Raw genomic sequence first — 20,149 nt, forward strand, 5'->3', positions numbered from 1 at the left:
CATCTTGTTGTTGTGTCCGCTGAGCGTTCAAGGGAGTTGTAGAGGTGTGAGGTGTAGGAGGGTGGGAACTGGGAGCCGAAAAAAGGATATTCTCCTTTTCTTTGTCATTTGCAACTGGAACAGCACCCGGTAAGTTGGAAAACTTTCGGGTCCTTCCGCGCTTGGGGGAGTCGACGACCGGGTGGGATCAATAACCCTTTGGAAGTCGCCTCGGCATGCCGTCAAATTGCAGCTTGATGCCGAAATGAGCCTCGGTTGAGCTGAATTAGTTCATATTGATCGACTTGGATTGGGGTAGTCCGAATGATTCTGTTTTGTAGATGTTATGTGTGCAAATTGCTTGAAATGCATCCTACGCCGTCGTCGAACATTACGGCGTAGCAATGACGCCCCGGCTTCTCAGCACTTACCTGCCCTCTGAGAGCTCCAGTGTGTACATGGCTGCCTGGAAATTATCTGGAATGATGTTCAGCACTGCAAACATTGAGTATTGTCAGCTACAATAGCCAGTGCTTGGGAAGGATCAGACAGTTTGAGTTTAGGTTGGGGTGGATCATCTTTTTGCACCATGCTCAGCTGTGACTATCAACTGAGGTGTGTCTTTGTATGGTACTTGTTAGAAAGAACTGTCAGGCATTTTCTTTGATTTTTTTAATGTGAATGACAAACTTCTTATGGTGATGATAGAATAAAAGAACAGTTGGTTTAACTATTTCCCTGGTTGAATAAGCTGTTTAGAGCAAAGTGCAATTTTTATATGTGACTTTTAGGTGGGGTCAGGCTGTTTTCCCTAACCAGGCTAGATAATTTAAAGTGCACATGATGAGCTTGTGTAGATGGTCTTTGGACATATGTTTTTTGATTAGGACTTCCCTGCCTTGGCTGAATGAGTATTAAAAGAAGATTAGGAATTAAGATATATGAGCCCAAGGTTCTTGGTATTTATTTTCCAACCTGGTTAAAGATGAAGGCATATAAAAAGGCATGCAGGCACACCTTGCATGTCTTCAAGGCAGGAAGGTCCCCATTGGCATATTCAATGTCATGTGAAACGAAAGCTAGTGCATAGGGCCATTACCAAGCAAAACATATATTTTCAGAAGCTAGCAAGAGTTCTCAAGATTTTGACCTGTTTTGTGATCAGTTTTGCTACTATTCCAAAAGTCCTGGGCATGATTTTTCCTTTTCTATTAGCTGTGACCCAAATTATGCAAGATACAATTGCTTTGGTTTGTGAAAAGGAAGCTAGTGCATAGAACCAGCACAAGGTCAAATATATCCATTCAGAAGCTACCGAGGCTTCTATAAATCAGTTTTGCATCTATTCACAAATTATTGGGCACAGTTTTTCTCTTTCTGTTAGCTGTGACCCAAATTGTGCAGGCAACAGTTGCTTTGGTTTCCTGTTGTTATGTATTCCATTTCTTTTATCATGGTTTTCCTTTAGAAGTGTATTAGGTATATGTTAATGTGGTGTCTATCTGAGACCTCTTTTGACTAATTGTAAGGTAAAGGATCAGTTTTCATTGGCATGGAAACATTATAAAGTCTTGTATAGAAAGCTGCAGTTGATCATTGTCAGGTTGCATGGGCAGTGACAAGAAAGTGTTGGTGTTCATCATCATGGATGCAAGATGTCCTAACTATAATGTCTTTGTCATAAGAACTGCACATAAAGCTTTTGGAAACAGTGCAATGAAAAGTAATATTTTATTACCATCTTGGGAATGGTGCTTTCTTTAACAATTTTTTGTTGCACTTCTAATTTGTTATGTAGATTTCTGATGACTTACTTGATTGCAAGGCCAGAATAGGGTTAACCAACTACTAAACACAAATCTTAGCTACGGACAGTATCCAAGAACTTAGTCTGAACTGCCTACTCCTATCATCTATATCTTACATAACATGCTTTGTAGGCATTTTTGATGCAGATCATTCTTGTTCAGAAAGGCAGATATTAGATATTGAGGAAAATGTCATTTCTGTCATGGTCGGATGTATTTTCAGACCACAACTGCACATTTATGCTTATTAACAACACCCAAAATGTTTATGGTGGTGTCAGATCAAAGTGTGGGTATTTTGAGATCAGAGTTTCATGCCTACATGTGTGTTGCTGAAAATGGATAATTTGTTTTTGAGAAATATCTATTGGAAACACATGTTACCCACACAGAATTTGTGGGTGCTTTGTATGAGGATGAATGCCAAGATAGTCTTTACTTGGATGGCCTGTATCTGTGGTCTTTACAGGGATGGTTTTTATCTGATCCAATTGTCCACCTTATGTATAGGCGCCAGTGACTGCCCATCCCGTTGCTACAGTCTGCTGCATGTCTTTCAGTTGCTTGTTGGGTCTCCCTGGATGTAAACAGCTCCCTGCACCTTTAGTTTTGCTTTTTGGGTTTGCTTAGCTGATGCAATGAATTATGAGCTGAATGTTGCTGTCAGTATTCACTGGGAAGCAGCTGCGGGTTTTACTGTTTCTGTGTACTGAAGTTACATAATTTTCATCTGAGGTATCAACAGCTTTTTCTAGAAACAGAGTGTTATGGTCTTGTCACCTCAGGCATGATTTTCTGTAACCTGATTTTCTTTTTGGTTTGCCTAAGGGCAATCAAGCTGCTACCCACTTGGTATGTCAATGAAGATTTTGATAAATCAGCAGCATATAGACAGTTTTGTTTCCATGCTAACAAAAGCAAGGGATTTGTTGCGCACCATACAGGCTTTCCCTAATGACCCACTGAGTGGTGACCCCCTGGCAACCCCATGAACCTTATGGTGATACTTCCTTTGTGGCATCAGAACTGTGTATCTTTAATGCAAATCTGGATATATGCTCAGAGTTTGATGTGGTCGAATTTTAACACAGTGGTTGGTAGTTAGTTGGTTAGTAGTAGTAGTTGTTTGGTATAGAGGTAGGTAGTAGTAGCATGTTCATGTTTACATTCTGTGTCAATCATGGACTTGTGATGTGGCATGAACATGCCAAATGTGGTTGGCTTTTTGTGTGCACCCATACTGAAAGCTTTTGTAGTATAAATCTGCATAACAGTGTGTCATTTAACTGTAGCCCTCCTTAGTGGATGCAAGCAAGAGTAATCAGCCATCACTCAGGTGCCTACTGATCTCAATGCAATTGGGAAGGTGGTGCCTATGGGCCATGTACAATGCTGTTGAAATTGCTTTGATGGCATGTATTCATGTGTAGGGCTGTCCATTTTTTCAGTGTATATGTCTTGCTATGCAAAGTGTGTATATGTCTTGCTATGCATATGTCAGCCATACAAAGATCATCAAACACATGTTTTCTTGAAAAATTGATGACTTGTTAGGATACTACATTACATTCAGTCTACCTGCTACATTCAGGCTTTTGATAGCCAGTTTTGGGTTATGAAAGGTATGTCTGCATATTTTTTTAAAAATTTGGGTGTTGGTTTTCCAAAGCTGTAAAACAGACAAGTTTATTGGTGAGTGCCCAAGCATGTCAAGAAAGTGTGATCTGGCCATGCATACATACAACACTGGAACATGCTGAGATGTGACCACTCATACATTAGGAGGTGAACATATCAGAGACATTCTTGTCAACAGCAACTACAATATGTCTTATATAAATTCAGAGAATGTCTAACTTTCTGATAAACAACATGTCCAGGGATCCCTCATCAGCACAAATGACCATTGTACTTGATGTGCCCTTCAAACCCAGTAACTACCAAGAAATAAGGCAATGAGAATGGTTACTGCAGTGAACGAACCCATCGACAACTGCACGCGCTGATCAAACCTGTGCATTGCCCATGCTTTGACTACAATAAGGAGGCAAATGACAGTCAATGTACAGGATGGTGCGCCAAAGCTGGTCTTGAAACTTCAACTTGATGTGAATTGATGGGGAAATCCACCATACTGCTAAGCTAAGGCTAAGGTCACCCAAAACGCAGCACTAAAAGTTCTTGAAGCTTTTCAATCAACAGCAGGTGTATGTGCGGAGCATGTAGCTATCGGATGGGCAGCCTCTAGCATTCAAACATGCCAGTGAGGTGAACGATTGTACAGGACAAAGACCATCCAGCGCTCGTCATTATACAAGGCAGTCACTAGCACTGGGCACGATGGCAAACACGTCATATAACCAATGGGCTTGTTTTGCACAACATACATTTCAACATGTAACTTTGATAAGATCTGACCACAAATCTATCATAATTCTTGTTTGTTTAATTGTGGCTAGCTTTGATGAAGTTTCCAGGACCAATAATAATTTTGGGCCAATGCTACAAAGTGAGATAGATACCATTCTCGAATTTTTCTGATCATGGGGGATGTGATTTCCAACAAAAAAATTGTTATCTAAGGCATCAGTCATTGCTAGATATGTATGCCATCCTTAAATCAATTATATATATGTATATATGTGTGTGTTTATCTATGTATATGTTGTGTTTGTGTGTGTTTGTGTATGACATATGTTTCCTTGCATTTTTAAGCATTGTCCTCATTTCTCCTTGATGCAGACAATTGCCCACTTTTGTCTAGTCACATCCCTGTGGTACTAAAGGTCTTGGCATAAATGATAACAATAGACATTAAGTTGTCAGACAATGATATAAAACCGGGACAGGCGCTGCATCGAGTTCAAATGGCTGCTTTCCATTCGCCTTTTTCTTCAAAGACCGTCTGTATCGCGTCACGGTCCTGTCCTAACCGCTACGGTAGGTTTTTGTACGACTATTGCCGGATCGAAAGCCGGCCACCATGGCGGCGACGCGTCTTGCATTACAATGTGAACCTCCCTAGTCGGGCAGAATTTGTTCACTTTTCTTGGTGTCACCGGAACTACAGAAAAAACGTAGAATTAGAGGGCTTTCAGGTCAGTTCAATTTATGGTGTAAGTGTGCGCTTGATCATTTGTATAGAAATATGACGCTGAGCAGCTGACGGCTGTGCCACCATTGATAAGTCTTCAATGTGGACTCCGCCGAGATCGTTGATCTTGCTGGGGAGTGTAGTCTAACGCTCTGGGTCTTTGGCAGGATCTCATTTTCGAGGTCACTGGCCAAGCTGGTCTGAACGCTCGCCGATTGAACTTGTTCACATCTTTGCCGGAGGGTTCGCTGTTTTCCCTTATTGCTGTATTACTGAGTAATCGAAGGGCGGTTAGCGCCGTCCCACCACTTCTCCTGGAGCTCGGGTAAACAGAAGGCTCCTGCCGTCCGTTGAGCCGGTCGTGGGTCACGGCCGCCTCGGGTAGTCTCATGCCATGCCGCTGCGATAGCAGGTTTGTGACGACCTGATAATCAGAAGTATGAGGTGTCGGCGGCCAGGCGACTGTGCCTGAGCCGTTCGCGTCGGCTCTGGGCGGTTCGGTGGCCTGGCGCGTGGCGAAAGCGGACTGCCGACTGCAGCCGCTCCCTGACGGCGGTGTGTCGGGCGCGGTCGCCCTGGCCCACGGCTGCGGCCACCGCTGGCCGAGCGCCGCCTGCGGTCGAGGCCGATATGGTTCTCGTGTGAGCCGGCCCGACCAAGCGCAACTGTCCGTCGTCGTCGGCCGCCGCCGACAGCGTTCTCGCCAGGGACGGCCCCGCGCCGCCCACGGCTCGGCCCGAGATCTGCCCAGCGCGTGGAGACGGGCTCTTTATCGACGGTGCGCAGACAGTATTTGTCATAGGCTTTGTGACTCGTCGCGTTAAGCCCTCAAACGTACTCTCAAGTACGTTTTTCGTGATGGGACGAAGTTGTTGTGCTCGCTCCGTTTGCTGAGACGTGTTCTCCTTGGTGGTGTGGAACCGTTACAAATTTTCAAGCTGTGTATGCAGAAATGACTGACAGGGGGCTTGGGCAACTACCTGGGGTGAATGGGCAGAGGAAGTGTGACATTGTCTTCCAGCTATTGTTTTTGGGTTATCCACGCTCTACTGACTTTCCGCTCCGCGCGACTTCGGTGCAGCATGATGGTGAAAACCGGGAAAAGTTTAAGGCAGGATCAGGTGGCTTCGGGTAAACGACAGGTGGAGGAAACGGGTTTTAAGCTTTATTGCTGCAAGGTTGTTGGGGTTGGACTGCCTTCTACTCATTGCTCGTTTGCCAGGATATCTTCACCATCGTTTTAGTATTGATCTTTATCGATGCATAGTAAAGAATGAACATGTAGGCTCAAACATCGGGAAATATTTATTGTTACTTGTGTATGTATTAGTACGTGTTGTTTCGATCAATTTTCACTCGACACCGCGCGTGCGCGCTGTCTGTGCCTGTGTCTACACATGGATTGGCGCATCGACGTGATTGGGTATGGTCGGGCGTCGGGTCGCCGTGGAGCGCCAGTGTTGCGCTAGGTAAGCCAGCCGAGTCTGCGGGCGCCGTGCGTGTTTATCCAGAGTTCTGGCAGCTTCTCTGGGCGTTGTGAGCGGGCCGGCTTCGGTCGGCCGGCGCCGCACCGTCCGCGGCCAAGGTGGCCCCCGGCAACGGCGCTGATTGTGGGCGACAGGCGCACCGCTTCAGCAGAGACTAGTCCCCGACGACGGCGGTGGGGTACCATCCCCTAATCAACGGTAGTCGGTGTGGGCATGATGTCTGACTGTTCGCTCCGGTAATGGTATCATCATGGACAATTGGTTGTACTGTTGGGAAATGTCAGCGCCAGCGTTGGTCGGATGCGATACTGGCAACTTGCAATCTTACAATTTACAAGGCTCTGGAATATCTTCCGTTCCTCGTCAGGCCACGTTACCAAAAGCTGTTGGCTCGGCCGTGCATCAAATCACTGGACAAATGCGTGAACACACTAACACATCATGATCACAAGAGCCAAAAACGGAAGTGACTCATAAAACACCAGATTTACACCGAAACAGGCTTGACAGGCGATTTGGCTTGGGTACCAACTAGTTGACAAACAAACGGTCAGCAACCGTTACCAAAAAAGAACGTAATTTACACGGAAAGGCGCGCGACCACAACTTATGAAATTGACGGTATCTTTCTCAGCTCGGCAATGTCCTGTGTGAAACCGAGCCAAAACTATGTGAAGATTAAATTTTCAACACAGCAGATATTGCATATCTTACATGGAATTGACCAAAGCGCGTGCGTACAAGAGCAGGTGTAAAATGTAGACATTCACCTCTCGTGTCACCCGTATAGCCGCCGAGCTGAGGAATCCCCGCCGGTCCGTGGGTGCATTCACTGCCGGTGTCGGTGCCCAGCCCCGTCGCGTGCCGACAAGCGTCTTCCAGCTGACGCCCGATGAGTTCACACGTGGTGCCGCGGGCGGCTCCTGCTCAACCCCAGCCTGCCACTGACGTCGTATGCTCTTTGCAGGCACTGGGGCGTTCCATTGAGGAAAGCAGAAGCTAAATGAGAGCCGCTGGGCATAATGTCAGGTGTGTCAGTGAACCAAGGCAAGGGGGACAAGAACTCCAAGTCAAAATACTCGGCGTTTAAAATCAACGATCTTTTTAAGGTAAGTATAATGCCCCATGGGCGCCATATGACCAACGTAGTCAGTGCGCCCCAAATCCCAAATAATAATCATCATTAAGTATAATGCCCAAAACACACGAAGTCATACCAGAGTGTGTCAATATAAGATTTGATTAAGTTCGCTGGCCTCAGTTTCTACTTGAGCGAAACCGCCGTTGCAGATTGTAAGTCATGTGACCAGTCCTGCAGCTTTGATCTGGTATGACAGGTTATATACGCTGCCAACGCACCCGACGCTCTGTCGATACCCACTCACGGCGCCTTGCGGTCACGGCATTACAGGGCAAGACGGAGATCCAGCAGCGGAACCCTATCACCAAGCATGGCTACCAGAGTTTGGGTAAAGTTGTGTCGACGCGCCGGATCCCGCCTCCTCCTAACCTGCCTAGGTGAGAGCCGAGGCGGTTACTCTCGCCGTCGGAGGGTGGTCGGCTGGGCGATGGCGGCACCGCCTTGCCCTTAGTAGTGACCTTACGTGACGTGGATTGCTCGGGTCGGTTTGGGGGCTGGAATTTGTGATGAGAATCATGCTAGAATTGGGCGTCGTATAACCAAGCAGTTGCGTTGTCCTAAAACTCAAATAAACAACAATGGCTGTCGTGAGTATGAAATGATTTGGTAAGATTTGCTTAAGTAGTGAATCTGAATTAGTGCTAACATTTGCTGAAATTTTGGGCGGGAGTTGCTGTTGTGTTGGAGGTTTTTGTTGTTCGCAAGGGTGGCTGGATAATTTCGTATGTTAGGTGTTTTTCGTCTTTATGAAAGTCTTCGGTTTGGGGGTACTGAAATAAAGTTTTGTTTTGCAGCCTGAAATCGGAGAACTGCGGAAACGACCCGAATATCAACCTCGTACCAGCTGGAGGTCAAGGATGGGGCTCTTCGAAGGATCAGCCCGGTTCGGGCTCGGAGCCGCCAGCCAAGCCGAGCGCACCGAGCGCCTCGGCGGCGACGCCGGCGCCAGCTGCAGCTGTGCCGCCGCCGACGGTTGTGGCGGCGGCGGGCGCGCCGCCCGCTGTGCCGCCACAGCCGCCCGCCGCGGCCGCCGTCGCGGCGGCTCGTGTCGTCGCACCGCCCTCCTCCGAAAAGTCCTGGAGCAGCGTGACCTCCGGGCCGCCAGACGCCGGGCCCGCGCCCTCCTACTTGGCGCACCAGTCGCCGTACTTCCAGCAGGAGTTTCCGTCGCTGGCGGCGGGCGACGCCGGCGGCGATGGGGCTGCGCAGAAGAAGCCGAGCTCGGGCCCGACGGTGGCGGCGGCGGCGGCCGACGGGCCGTTCGGGCCCGGCCCCAGCCTGCGGCCCACCACCGAGGGCAGCTGGACGCAGGGCGGCGGCCGGCGGCCGGAGTCGGCCGGCGCCAGTGTCGCGTCTGGCCGGGTGGAGGCCGGCTCGGCCAGCTCGGCCGGCCCGCTACACCCACCTGCGCAGCTGGGCCCGGCCGGCCCGCCCATGCGACCCATGGGCCCGCCCATGATGGGTCCCGGCGGGCCCATGCCGCCACCCTACCGCGGCGTGATGCCGCCGTACATGATGCCGCCGCGACCCGGCTTCCCCGGACCGGGCGGCTACCCTCCCAACTACCCAGGCCCGATGGGGCCGCGCGCGCCCATGTACCGCGAGCCGCGCGACCGCCCGCCGGCTGACCATCGGCCCATCATCAAGGCCGAGGACCTGAAGAGTTTCGACGAGATCGCCAACAAGCGCGACGACGGCTGGGCCGGCACCACGGCCGAGGTCGACTACAAGTGAGTGCGGGCCGGCGGGTGCGAGACCTGCGTGAGCGGTGTTCATGGGCAGGAATCGGCGATGTGTCTGCACACTATTCTTGGAGTCGGCCGTGGTGGGGCGAGGCAGGCGGGGGTGTTTGACACCGTGTTGTGGCTTTGTGTTTTACTGTGGGTGAATCGGTCAGGTGGCTGTTAAGGCTCTTAGGCTCCCGTGAATCATTACACTATCGGACAAAGGAATGACTCGTTTCGTTGGTACTGCATACTTCAGCCGTGGTGTGATATAGTGTGGTGCTCTAGCGGCTTTTCCCTGTGATGCGGTTGTCGCTGTTGGCCGCCGGCCTCTGAGAGCCGCCGCCGCCGTTCTCAGTAAGAAGCTGACCTTCTCGGATGACGAGAGCGAGCCGGATGACGAGCGTCGCGGCCGGGGTGGTGGCGGCGCGTCACGCGGCCGGGACCGGCTGCCGTCTGACGAGTTGCGCGCCGAGCCGGGCCGGGGCGGTCCGCCGCCGCGCGGGCCCGCCCCGCCGCACTGGGCTGGCCGCGGTCCTGGCGGTCCGCTGCCGTTCGACTACCGACCGCCGCCGCATCCAGGTGAGATCGGCCAGCCGACTGACCCGACGCCGTCACACCGGCCGGCAAAGGGCTGGGATCGGGCCTGGGCTGGATACGCTCGGCAAGGGATGCAAGGGTCGCGAGGGTGACTGAGGTGGTGCAGTTGACAGCAAATCAGTCTTCTAGTCGCGGGTGTCCTGCGCGTCGCGGGCATTTTTACTGCCAGATTGTATTATTGACATTTGATATTGTCATAATAGCAGTCATATTGTGGTTACCATACAGGCCATGATAGTAACTTTCGTGCATCACGTGCAGCTTTGTGGAAATGCATGGTTGGGTGGTTGGAATCAGACTGATTTCACGATTGAGTTGCTGGATTTCTGGTGGCGATGGCGTGTGTTGCGCCGAATGACCCGGCGGTCACGCTCCCGCAGGCTTCATGCCGCCACACATGCGCATGCGCGGCGGAATGCCGGGCTACATGCCGGGCATGCGTCCGCCGGGCCGTGGCGAGGACGAGGAGACATGGAAGCGGCGCCAGTCGGAGGAGGTGACCGTGGCAGTGGAGCGTGCCCGCCAGCGCCGCCAGCAGGAGGAGGCGCGCTACGAGCGGAGTCAGCTGGTGCGATCGGGCAGCCGCGACGAGGCGCCGCCGCCGGCCGACGAGGAGCGCGCCGGCCGCGTCGGCGGTGACGGCGAGCGGCGCCCGCCGGCCGCTAAGGAGGACGTGCCGCCGCAGTTCTCGCGCCAGTTCCAGTCTTGTCTGCCGCCGCGCTTCAAGCGCCAGCAGTCGGGCGGCGCCCCGCCAGCCGCAGGCGGCTACCGCGGCGGCGGCGGCGGCGGCGGCGGATACGGAGCCGACGGCCGTTGGGCCGGCTACGAGGAGCGGCCGCCGAGCCGCGACGCCGAGCGTCGGCCGCCGCGGCCGCCGGCCGACTACTACGAGTCGCGGGATGACGGGCCGCACGAGCCGCGCCACCGGGACGGCGAGCACGGCCGCCGCGGCCGCCACGACGACTACCGCGGCCGGCGCAGCAACAGCTCGACAGAGGCCGACAGGCAGGGGCCGAACACGGTCAGTGGGCGCCTGGCCGGAGGCAAACACGGCAGGCAGGGGCCGAACACGGTCAGTGGGCGCCTGGCCGGAGGCAGACACGGCAGGCAGGGGCCGAACACGGTCAGTGGGCGCCTGGCCGGGGGCAGGCACGGCAGGCAGGGGCCGAGTACGGCCATTGGGCGTCCGGCGGAGGCAGGCACGCAGATAGCGGCACGGCTGCTCCCGGCTGAACTGCGAAAAAAACTTCAGGTCGATGGCGTCCTGACCTGACGTCTTTATCGCTTCGAATTTAGGCTTCAGCCATGGCATGTTTTCGCCCAGTTGCCGAGCGATCACTCAGTCGAAGGAAGCGGCTAGCCAGCGTGGGGAGGTTGGAAGGCTGGACAAATGGACGCGTACGCATTCAAATAGTAAATCTTGACTGCACAAATTCGCTCATTCCACGATTGAGTTTGATAACAGAAGTTCACAGGTGCTTATTTGCTTGAATGAAAGTAAATGTCGCAGTTTTTGCAATCGCATACGTTTTTTCGTGTTCATATGACTGTACTTGCGTGCACATGTAAACCACCACACGTCGGGCTGGAAATCGTTCAGTACCACGGGGAAAAGCCTTAACATGGTTTTTTTAGCACAGCAAAGGGATAGGAAAGAGCAACTGGTTTCTAACGGAAAGATGCATTTGGTATCGCTCCCACTGGTCATTTTCCGAGGATTAGTAATTTTACAACATAGCGAGATGCCGCCCAAGGAGGGCTGTGGCTATTGCACCGTATGACAAGACCATGAGGGAATTTTCGTAGGCCTTGGAAAATTTACCGAGATAATTCATAAGACCGTAGTTTTAATTTACTTTGGGGAAATCTGCTTTGTTGTAGAAATTATGGCGTACATATCAATTGATACGATTCTGGGGGTATATTCTACACTTCGCACCCAAAGTTCAGCACGAAGTCGGCTGGCGGGCGAGCGACCTGTTGCTGGTTGGCTGGCCAACGGTGCGCGAAACCGGCTAACCGCAACCAACCCTGTTTGAATAGATATTTCACCGCCGCGAATTGGACGGACTGCAGTCTGCATCACTTGTCCTTCCCTGTAACTGGAAACCTGTAAAATATTTTGGTGTGTTGGAATCGCACTTTTGTCCTCTTATTTTAGCTGTAAAAGCTAATAATCTGACGGTTGCTTGCGCTGTCTCTCGATTGTGTGTTTAGCTCTGTGTAATTGTATCCTCTCTTCAGGCTGTCCAGAGGGACCCCTTTGAGGAGCGCGCGGAGCGCGGCAAGGCCGAAGAGCCGAAGAAGACCGATTCTTTCGACTATGCGGCCGAGGAGTACGACTACGGCGCTTCTTGGGCCGACCAGCTGGAGAGCGAGGTGCAGTCGCAGCAAAAGGAGCCCGCTGCGAAGCCGGCCGAAAAGACGGAGCCGGTGGCCGAGGCAACGGCCAGCGACTGGCGCTGGGAGCGGTCCGAGCGGCGCGGCGGCGACGCCGAGAAGAGCTGGCGCCACGGCAAGCAGCGCGACCAGGACGGCGAGCGGACCGACGCTCACGGTGACAGGCGCGACGCGCACGAGAAACGCGTCCCACACGAGAAACGAGACGTCTATGAGAAACTCGACTCACACGGGGACAGACGTAACAGCACGGATAGACGTGACACCCACGGAGATAGACGGGATGCCCATGGGGATCGACGAGATACCCATGGGGATCGACGCGATGCCCATGGGGATCGACGAGATACCCATGGAGATCGACGGGATACCCATGGAGATCGACGGGATACCCATGGGGATCGACGCAGCAGTCACGAGCGGCGCGACAACCACGAGCGGCGGGAGCATCGCCATCACGGGCCGACGCCACTCACCCGGGAGAAGCTGGAGGCAGCAGAGCGCGAACGGAACCCGAGCGCCGGCATGACGGCGCTCAAACAGGCGCCCGTCAAGCTGCCGCTGACGCTGGCCGTCAAGGCGCCTGAGGAGGGTGCCGACTGCGACGACCGGCCAGCTGTGCCCGTCAAGAACGCCTGGGCGGCGCGGGAGGAGTCTCGCCTGTCTCCGCCTAGTGCGGGCGCCGAGTCTGCCGCGCCGAGTGTCCCGACTCAGGCCCCGTCTGCGGCGGCGGCGGCGGCGACCGCAGCCGCGAATGCGACTGCGACCGCGATCACGACCACGATCACGATCGCGCCAGCCGGCGACGCTGTCAAGGAGGGCTCGCCGGTTCCCAGGGCGCCCACTCCGGCGTCAATGCCAAGCCAGGATTCAACTCCAACCCCGGCGGCTCCAGCTGCAACCACCGCCACCACCGTTCCCGCCCCTGAGCCAACGGCTTCGGCTCTGGCTCCGGCTCCAGCTCCAGCTGCGGCTCCTCCTGTGGCGGCGGCGGCGGCGGCAGAGGGTAGCGCCCCGGAACGGCCTGCCGAGCGACGTGAGCGCGGTGCCGGCCGCGGCGCGCGCCACGAAGGCGGCGGCGAGGGCCGTGCGCCACGCCACGAAGGCGGCGGCGAGGGCCGTGGCCCGCGCCACGAAGGCGGCGGCGAGGGCCGCGGCCCGCGCCATGAAGGCGGCGGCGAGGGCGGCCGGCGTGGCCTGGCCGTGTACAGGGACCGCGGCCGCGGCGGCCGCTACACCGGCAGGGGCGGCCGCGGAGGGGGTCGCGGTGCCTGGGAAGGTGACCGGTACGCCGGCCAGTCCCAGACCGGCTACGAGTATGAGAAGAAGGAGAGGAGACAAAGACGTGTGAGTCCCGCTGCTGGACGATGTCGCGCTCGATGGCTCGTTACTGCTCGGTGGTGTTTAATCATACCAAGTTTGGGACAAATGTACTGTGATTCTTCGAGCGTATTATTAGCATTTCGAACAGCAAGCGTTGGTTGCCCTTGAAGTAAGGGTGCAAAATCCTGTCTCAGAATATTTTGTCCAATAATTTTTTGTCAAAGTATGCAGTCGTCATACTGATGCCTTTACGCTGGTGCACTTGCTAAAGGTGCATTGATCGATAGATGTAGGACACCGTCGTATTGTTTGCAGAACATTCAATTAGGCTCATTTTAACTTGTACCGAAATGAATGTCATTTTCCAAATTTCTTCTCAGTGTGTCAGTTTTCTGGTTCTTGTTGCTTGTATGGAACGACGTGCTGATGCGGCGCGTTATTCCCGAATGCTGACTGTGCCTGTCGATTCGCCAGGATGACCGGAACAGCGAGAAGACGGAGCGCTACGACAAATATGAGCGCTACGAGCGGCGCGACCGGCCCGACCGTCGTCAGGAGCGCGCCGATAAGGAGGGCCGGCCCCGCCGCCAGGACGGTGGCGAGCCGGGCAAGGGCCGCGACCAGAAGGCGACGCGTGACGGTGAGCGGCGCGGGCCGCGTGGTGAGCCCGCTCGCGACGGCGGCGAGGCTGCTAAGAGCGCGTCTGCGCCCGCGACGTCGGCGACGGCCACGGCTGACACTAAGAGACCAACGGACGAGGCCAAGCCCGAAAACGACGACGCCGCTGCCACCAAACCGGAGAAGGACGAGGCCAGTGCGGCGGAGGAGCCACGGAGGCCTCCGGCCGGGGAGAACGGCATGGCTGACCGGGAGAGGGTGGCGACGGCCGAGGAGGCGGCACCGCCTGCGCCCGCCACCAGCCGGGACAAGCGGCCGCCGCGGGATGAGACGGAGGAGCGCGCGCCGGCCGGCCGCGGTGGGTATGTGCCGCGCGGCGAGCCGTCCCGCCGTGGCCGCGGAGGCTATGAAGGCGGTCGCGGTGGTTACGAGGGTGGCCGGTACCGAGAGGGCGGCCGTGGCCGGCGCGAGTACCGCTCGCAGCGCACGTACCCGCCCGCTGACGAGCAGAACGGCGACGGCAAGGCGGTCAAGTGGTCCAACCGCTACGACCAAGTGCCCCCGCGGTTCCAGCGGCATCGCGACGAGCAGGAGGGCGGAGCGGGCCGCGGCCGCGGCGCCTACCGTGGCCGTGGTGCGCGCGGCGGCGGCGGACGCGTGGGCGGCGCTGCACCGTCCGCAGCTTCCAACGAGCAGTCTGTGGCCGAGCCAGGCGCCGGCCGGCCGACTTATGCCAAACAGACCTCGGAGCAGACGAACGAGGACGGTGAGTGGGAGACCGCTTCAGAGAGTAGCAACCCGGACGGCCGACGCGCCAGCCGCACCGCCACTAACAAGGAGAACCGTGGCGGCGGTGGCGGCGGCGGCGGCCGCAAGACCTTCTCCGGGCAGCGGCCGGCCGAACAGCAGCGGCGGGAGCGGCGCGGCGGCGGGGAGACGGGCCGCCGCGGCGGCTCGAGCGCCCCGCTGGCCGCCGGCGACAAGCCGGGCAAGGTGGCCGACGTCGCCGGAACGACAGTGGGACGCGTGGACGAGATTAAGCTGAGCGATGTGGCCGGGGCGCAGCAAGCACTGAGCGACGTGTCCAGCAAGAAGGCGACAGGGGCCGAGAAGGCCACAGAGAAGAACAAGAACGGCTTCGAGAACTACGATCTGAACTCGGGCAGTGTGGTGATCGTGGACGACCACCCTGAGGTTTCTGAGGACCAGTTCCAGGAGGCGGAGGGCTTCCAGGAAGTGCTCAGCAAAAAGACGGCCAAGGAGCGGCAGAAGGCCCTTCTGGAAGAGCAACTTAAGGCGCAGAAACGCGAAGAGCGTGCGGCGCGGCGTGCTGCAGAGCGAGAGGTGGGAGTAGCGCGCGGCAAGCAGTATGAACGCTCCCGACAGAGCAAGCTGCCGCCGCGCCTGGCCAAGCAGCGCGAGAATAGCCGGCTGCAGAAGCAGTCGGCCGAGCCGCTGCCAGCTGCCACCAGCCTGGTTAACGCGCTACCCGAGGCTGACGCCGACTCGTCGGTCGGCCTATTCGGCATCAAGGGGTCGATCCCGGCGCCGGTGCCGGCCGTCAACGCCTGGGACAAGCCGATCACGGCGACGCTGCGCGGCGGCCCGGGCTCGGCCCACCTCAGCAGTGTGGACCCGGCCGCGCCCAGCCAACTGTTCGACGCTGGCGACGTGTCGGCCGTGGCGGGCTTCGCTTCCGACCGCAAGTCCGGCCTCGACGCCGCCAGCTTCGACGGTGCCAGCGTGCCGACCAAGACAATGATCTTCGAGAACACTAACTTCAAGAACAGTGGTAGCGCGCCCAAGCTGGCTGCCACGCACCGCGCTGACGCCGGCAAGCAAATGGAGGCGGAGAAGCGCTCCAAGCCTGGCCCCATCGAGCTGCCGCTCATGTTCAAGAACGATGACACGCGCGAGATGAAGCTGGAGTTCACCTTTGATTCAGACTTACCACTGCTGGCCGAGAAGGCGATGGTGACGCAGCCGGCGTCGCACGCCGCCGCCGCCATGTCGCCCGGCACGGCTGACCTCAACATGAAAATAGCCTCGGTGAAGAAGGTGTGGGACACGCCGGCCGTGCCGGTGCTGGCCGACCACCACGCCGAGGACCTGGTGAGCAGTGGCGGCGGCGGTGGCGGCGCTGCCGCCGCCGTCGCCGCCAGCGCTGGCGCTGACCCTACCGCCGACAAGGAGGCGCCGGCCGTGGCCGACTGGTCTGACAAGCCGGGCGCCTCGCTGGCCTTCCCGTCGGGCGCGGCCAAGGCGGCTCCCGCCGACGTTTCCGCCGCGTCGACGAACGTGTGCAAGGTGAAGCCGCAGCAGCTGCACAGTGCGGCATCGGTGTTCTCGCCGGCGCCGCGGGCCGCCGCCGGGCTCGGCATGTGCAGCGCGGCCGGCGGCGTGGTGGCGCCGGCGGGCGGCCTGCCCGCCGGCGGCGTGTTCCAGCCGGCGGCGCCGCTGGGCGGCATCTCGGCCATCCCGTCGCCTCCGGCCGGTGTGCTGTTCGGCTCGAGCCAGCCGCTGCAGTCGCAGACGCCCGGCCTGTACCAGCCTTTCCAGCTGGAGACGGCGGCCCCGCTGATGGGCCAGCGCCAGCCGTCGCAGTATTCGCAGTTCGCGTATGGCGTGGGCAACAACTCGTACAGCCAGCAGTCGCTGCTGATGCAGACGCCGCCTCCTAACCACGGGCCGACGGCTGACCTGCTGTCGCAGTACCGGCTGCCGCAGACCAATCCTTACGGCCAGACGGCTCACCACTCGGCCGGCCAGAACCCGCTGCTTATCAGCAGCTCGACCTCGCTGATGTCGGCCGGCGTCAAGCCGTCGGGCTCGCCGCAGCAGGCGCCGTCGGCCGCGCCTGGCCAGGCCAAGCCCAGCGCGCCCTACCACCAGCAGTCGCTGCAGTTTGTCCAGTATGACCCGACGCTGCTGAGCCAGGGCCTGAGTCCACACATGCTGGGCTCGCAGCTGCTGCCCCGCCAGCAGCCGGTCACGCCCACCAGCAGCTTCTACAGCGGCACGCAGACCTCGGCCTACTTCCAGGTATGCGGCCACCCGTCTCGAGGACGTTTACCTCCGTCTGTCCAGGCGACGTCAGTTTGGGCTGCTGTTTGCACGGGCTCTTGAGTATGTGGATAAGTTCGCTGAGTTGTAAGGGCTAAGTGCAGCAATGTTCTCTTCGACGTTTGCCTTTTTGTGGGAGAGCTTTTCATTGCACGCTTTAAAATGGGTTCTTGTGTTTTTTGCTTCGATGTCCAGTTTGGTATTGGGTATTCGTTGTCATTGTCCGCAGTTTTGTGCTCACAATAAATTCACGACTGTTTTGCTGTTATTAACAGGACAGGGACTTGTAGCAGTTGGTTCATTATAGTCGATTGTGTTGTCGCCGCGTGCCTCTTTTTGCTGCCATCAATGCGCAAGTGCCGACACCGGTCCGTATTAATGGACACCGGTGTTAACCGATCACTGGACCGCTCGCTCAGGGCACTGGCTCCGTGCAGCAGCCGGCCGGCCAGGTGCAGTCGTTCGGCCTGCAGGGCGGCTTCAACAGCCTCGGCCAGTCGACACAGAACATGAGCCTGGGCATGCAGCAGCTGCGCGCCGCGGCTGGTCTGCAAAACACTGCCTGGAAGACGGAGAACGTCCGCAACCTGATGACAAGTGGACTGAACAGCTCGCTGATGGCTGGCTCGCGCGCGCAGGGCCCCGGTCTGCACCCGCTGTCGCCGAAGCCGGCCGGTCCACCGGGCGCTGTGGTTCAGTATCCGCCGCCGCCGGCGGCTGCCACGGCGGCCGCCGCTGCCCTGGCCGTCCGCTCCCAGATGATGTCGCAGTTCCGCGGCGTAGGTGGCGCGCCCGGCGGCCCTACCGTCGCCGGCATGCCGGCCGCGCCGCGCTACCAAAACCCCATCCAGCGGCCGTCGGCCGGCCCGCCCGGCGGCGGTGGCGGCGGCGGTGGCAGCAGTAGCAGCAGCAGCGGAGGAGGGGGCGGCGGCGGTGGCAGCAAGTCGCCACGCCATGGCGCCGGGTCGCAGCGTCCCAACCCGAGCTCGGCTGAGCAGGCCAAGCTGCGAGAGGCGGCCCTGCAGTCGGCGCAGAGCTTCTTCCGCGGCGAGAACTCCGCCAGTCAGCAAGGTACTCCTGCGCGACGGGATGAGCTTAGTGGGTACAGACGGTCAACAGTCGGTTCATTTGCATGGTTGATCTGCGCGGAACCAGGTGGTAAAATCCCAGTCACGCCGTTTGCGACTTGATTGTAGGCATGCTATCCTGTCTTGGCTCCTTAGGGGACGTGCTTTGGCAGAAATCGTATGTAGGTGATCCGCCCTGAACGGGGGTCACCGCCTATAAGTTTGCAAGTACATGTCGGGTGTTCACATTTGACTGGTGCTTTCCTTTGTTGCAGCGAGATCGAACGTGTTCAGTGCACCGGACACGACACATACTGAAGGTAACCGATAGCGCTGTTTTCATCCAATTTGGGTTCTGTCGCAAGGACGAACTATCGGAGCCTTCCGTAGCATTCTTTGCGGCAAGCGTCCCTCACAGTTCCGTGGTTGGCCGTTTGCAAGTATCGCTGTGTTCGGAAGGACGGCACCTTTGTACCTCAGTCGTTACCGCCTCACAAGAAACGCGCGTTTGCCATATGACGTCAAAGCATGTTTCGTAGTTTGTTGATTCGTCTCGACGGGTGGTGCAAAGGTATGATACGCTTGAACTGATTGATACACGACTATCTGAATAGTCACTGCGCCCCGAATTATGTTTACGGTTGTCATGGTCGCCTAATGTGGTGACGTTCCATTTCAGCGCGATCCAATGCATTTGGGACAGACTCTTCTAATACTGACGGTAAGTTTATTTTGGGCTTACTTTGCATGCGTTGCCATCTCGCACCGTCGTGTCATGGGTATCCTGGGCTTTTCCTGGTGCAATACGTATTTTGTTCATGTTGCATTCTTTCTGCACACTGAATTTCTGTTGTTGTTTGGTTCACATTCCAACGTTGTCCGGTACTCAAGAGCGGGCTGCTGTTTCAGTCGGCAAGCCGCTGGAGACGTTGGGCGACACTGCGGCGGAGGCGGCCGCCGCACCTGATCCGCCAGCCCCGACTCCGGTGAGCCGGCCGGCGGCGGCGTCCCCTGTCGTCAGCCAGGAGTCGGGCGCCGGCGAGCCGTCGGCGGCCGGCACTGCCAGCCCGACCCCGGCCCCGGCCCCTGCCCCGGCCGCGACCCCGACCCCGACCCCGACTGCGCCCGCCGCCGAGCTGGCCCCGACCGAGGCGGCGGCGGCGGCCGACGCGGCCGGCGCTGTCGAGTAGCGCCGCGGCCTGCAGCTGCTGCCGCCCTGCGGCTCTAGGACGCGCTGACTGCGGATCCGAGGGAGAGAGCGTCGGTGGTGCCGACGCCTTCCCGCGCGCGCCGCCAAGTCGTGCGGCGCCAGCCGGGAGTCAGAGACGGTCGGATGGGGGGGTGGCGGGCTGCGGCCCCGCCCCTCCCCTGCTCTCCGGCACCGGCCGAAGCGGATAATACTCCCGAGTGTGCGCAGAGCCGGCCGACGACCGGGCATTTCACGCGCGGAGCTCGTCCGTGCGTGCATTTGTGTACACTGGAGCGGTCTGTTTCCGTTTGTGTACACAGTAGCGATCTGTTTCCGTTTGTGTGCACAGGAGCGGCCTGTTTCCGTTCTCCCCGTGTGTTTCGTCCGGTTTTAGCCTCCTCAGCATGTGAAGGCGCATAGCGAGGGGGAGCGCCCGGCGCGCGCGTGGCGAACGGCCGGATAGAGGGCCAGGGGCGACTGCCCCCCCCCCCCCCCCCCCCCGCCCCCGATAGCCGTAACGCAGGCCGACCTGGCCATGGCGCGGCCGTCAGGAACAGCAGGTGGTGCTCTTTCTTTCGGGGAAGTGGTAATAAATTGTGTTGACTGTGAGGAGCCGTTCTATAGCATTTGCAGGCTGCTATTATTTAGTCTGGAGA

At 57.4% G+C, this 20,149-nt stretch overlaps 1 protein-coding gene across 1 annotated transcript; it reads left to right on the forward strand.

Annotated features, from left to right (window-relative positions):
• LOC119102737 (protein PRRC2A) lies at positions 1–19,903 on the forward strand. Its single transcript, XM_037226195.1, has 14 exons — positions 1–129; positions 7,336–7,477; positions 7,780–7,886; positions 8,304–9,239; positions 9,592–9,815; positions 10,214–10,854; positions 12,078–13,580; positions 14,031–16,535; positions 16,596–17,216; positions 17,657–18,308; positions 18,580–18,624; positions 18,984–19,025; positions 19,214–19,349; positions 19,888–19,903. Exons 2-14 carry the CDS (start codon positions 7,391–7,393, stop codon positions 19,901–19,903), a joined length of 7,515 nt encoding a protein of 2,504 aa, XP_037082090.1. The 5' UTR covers positions 1–129; positions 7,336–7,390.
• The last annotated feature ends 246 nt before the right edge of the window (positions 19,904–20,149 follow it).

Source organism: Pollicipes pollicipes, unplaced genomic scaffold (assembly GCF_011947565.3).
Source record: "Pollicipes pollicipes isolate AB1234 unplaced genomic scaffold, Ppol_2.1 Scaffold_5724;HRSCAF=6776_pilon_pilon_pilon, whole genome shotgun sequence".
NCBI lineage: Eukaryota > Metazoa > Arthropoda > Thecostraca > Pollicipedomorpha > Pollicipedidae > Pollicipes > Pollicipes pollicipes.

What these genes read in the sequence shown, in the direction of transcription:
- LOC119102737 (XM_037226195.1), top strand. Translation starts at nt 7,391, where the DNA reads ATGTCAGGTGTGTCAGTGAACCAAGGCAAGGGGGACAAGAACTCCAAG. An exon ending in TGTTCTCGCCGGCGCCGCGG is followed by an intron (nt 16,536 to 16,595) that starts GCCGCCGCCGGG and finishes CCGGCGGGCGGC; the next exon opens with CTGCCCGCCGGCGGCGTGTT. An exon ending in AGACCTCGGCCTACTTCCAG is followed by an intron (nt 17,217 to 17,656) that starts GTATGCGGCCAC and finishes CCGCTCGCTCAG; the next exon opens with GGCACTGGCTCCGTGCAGCA.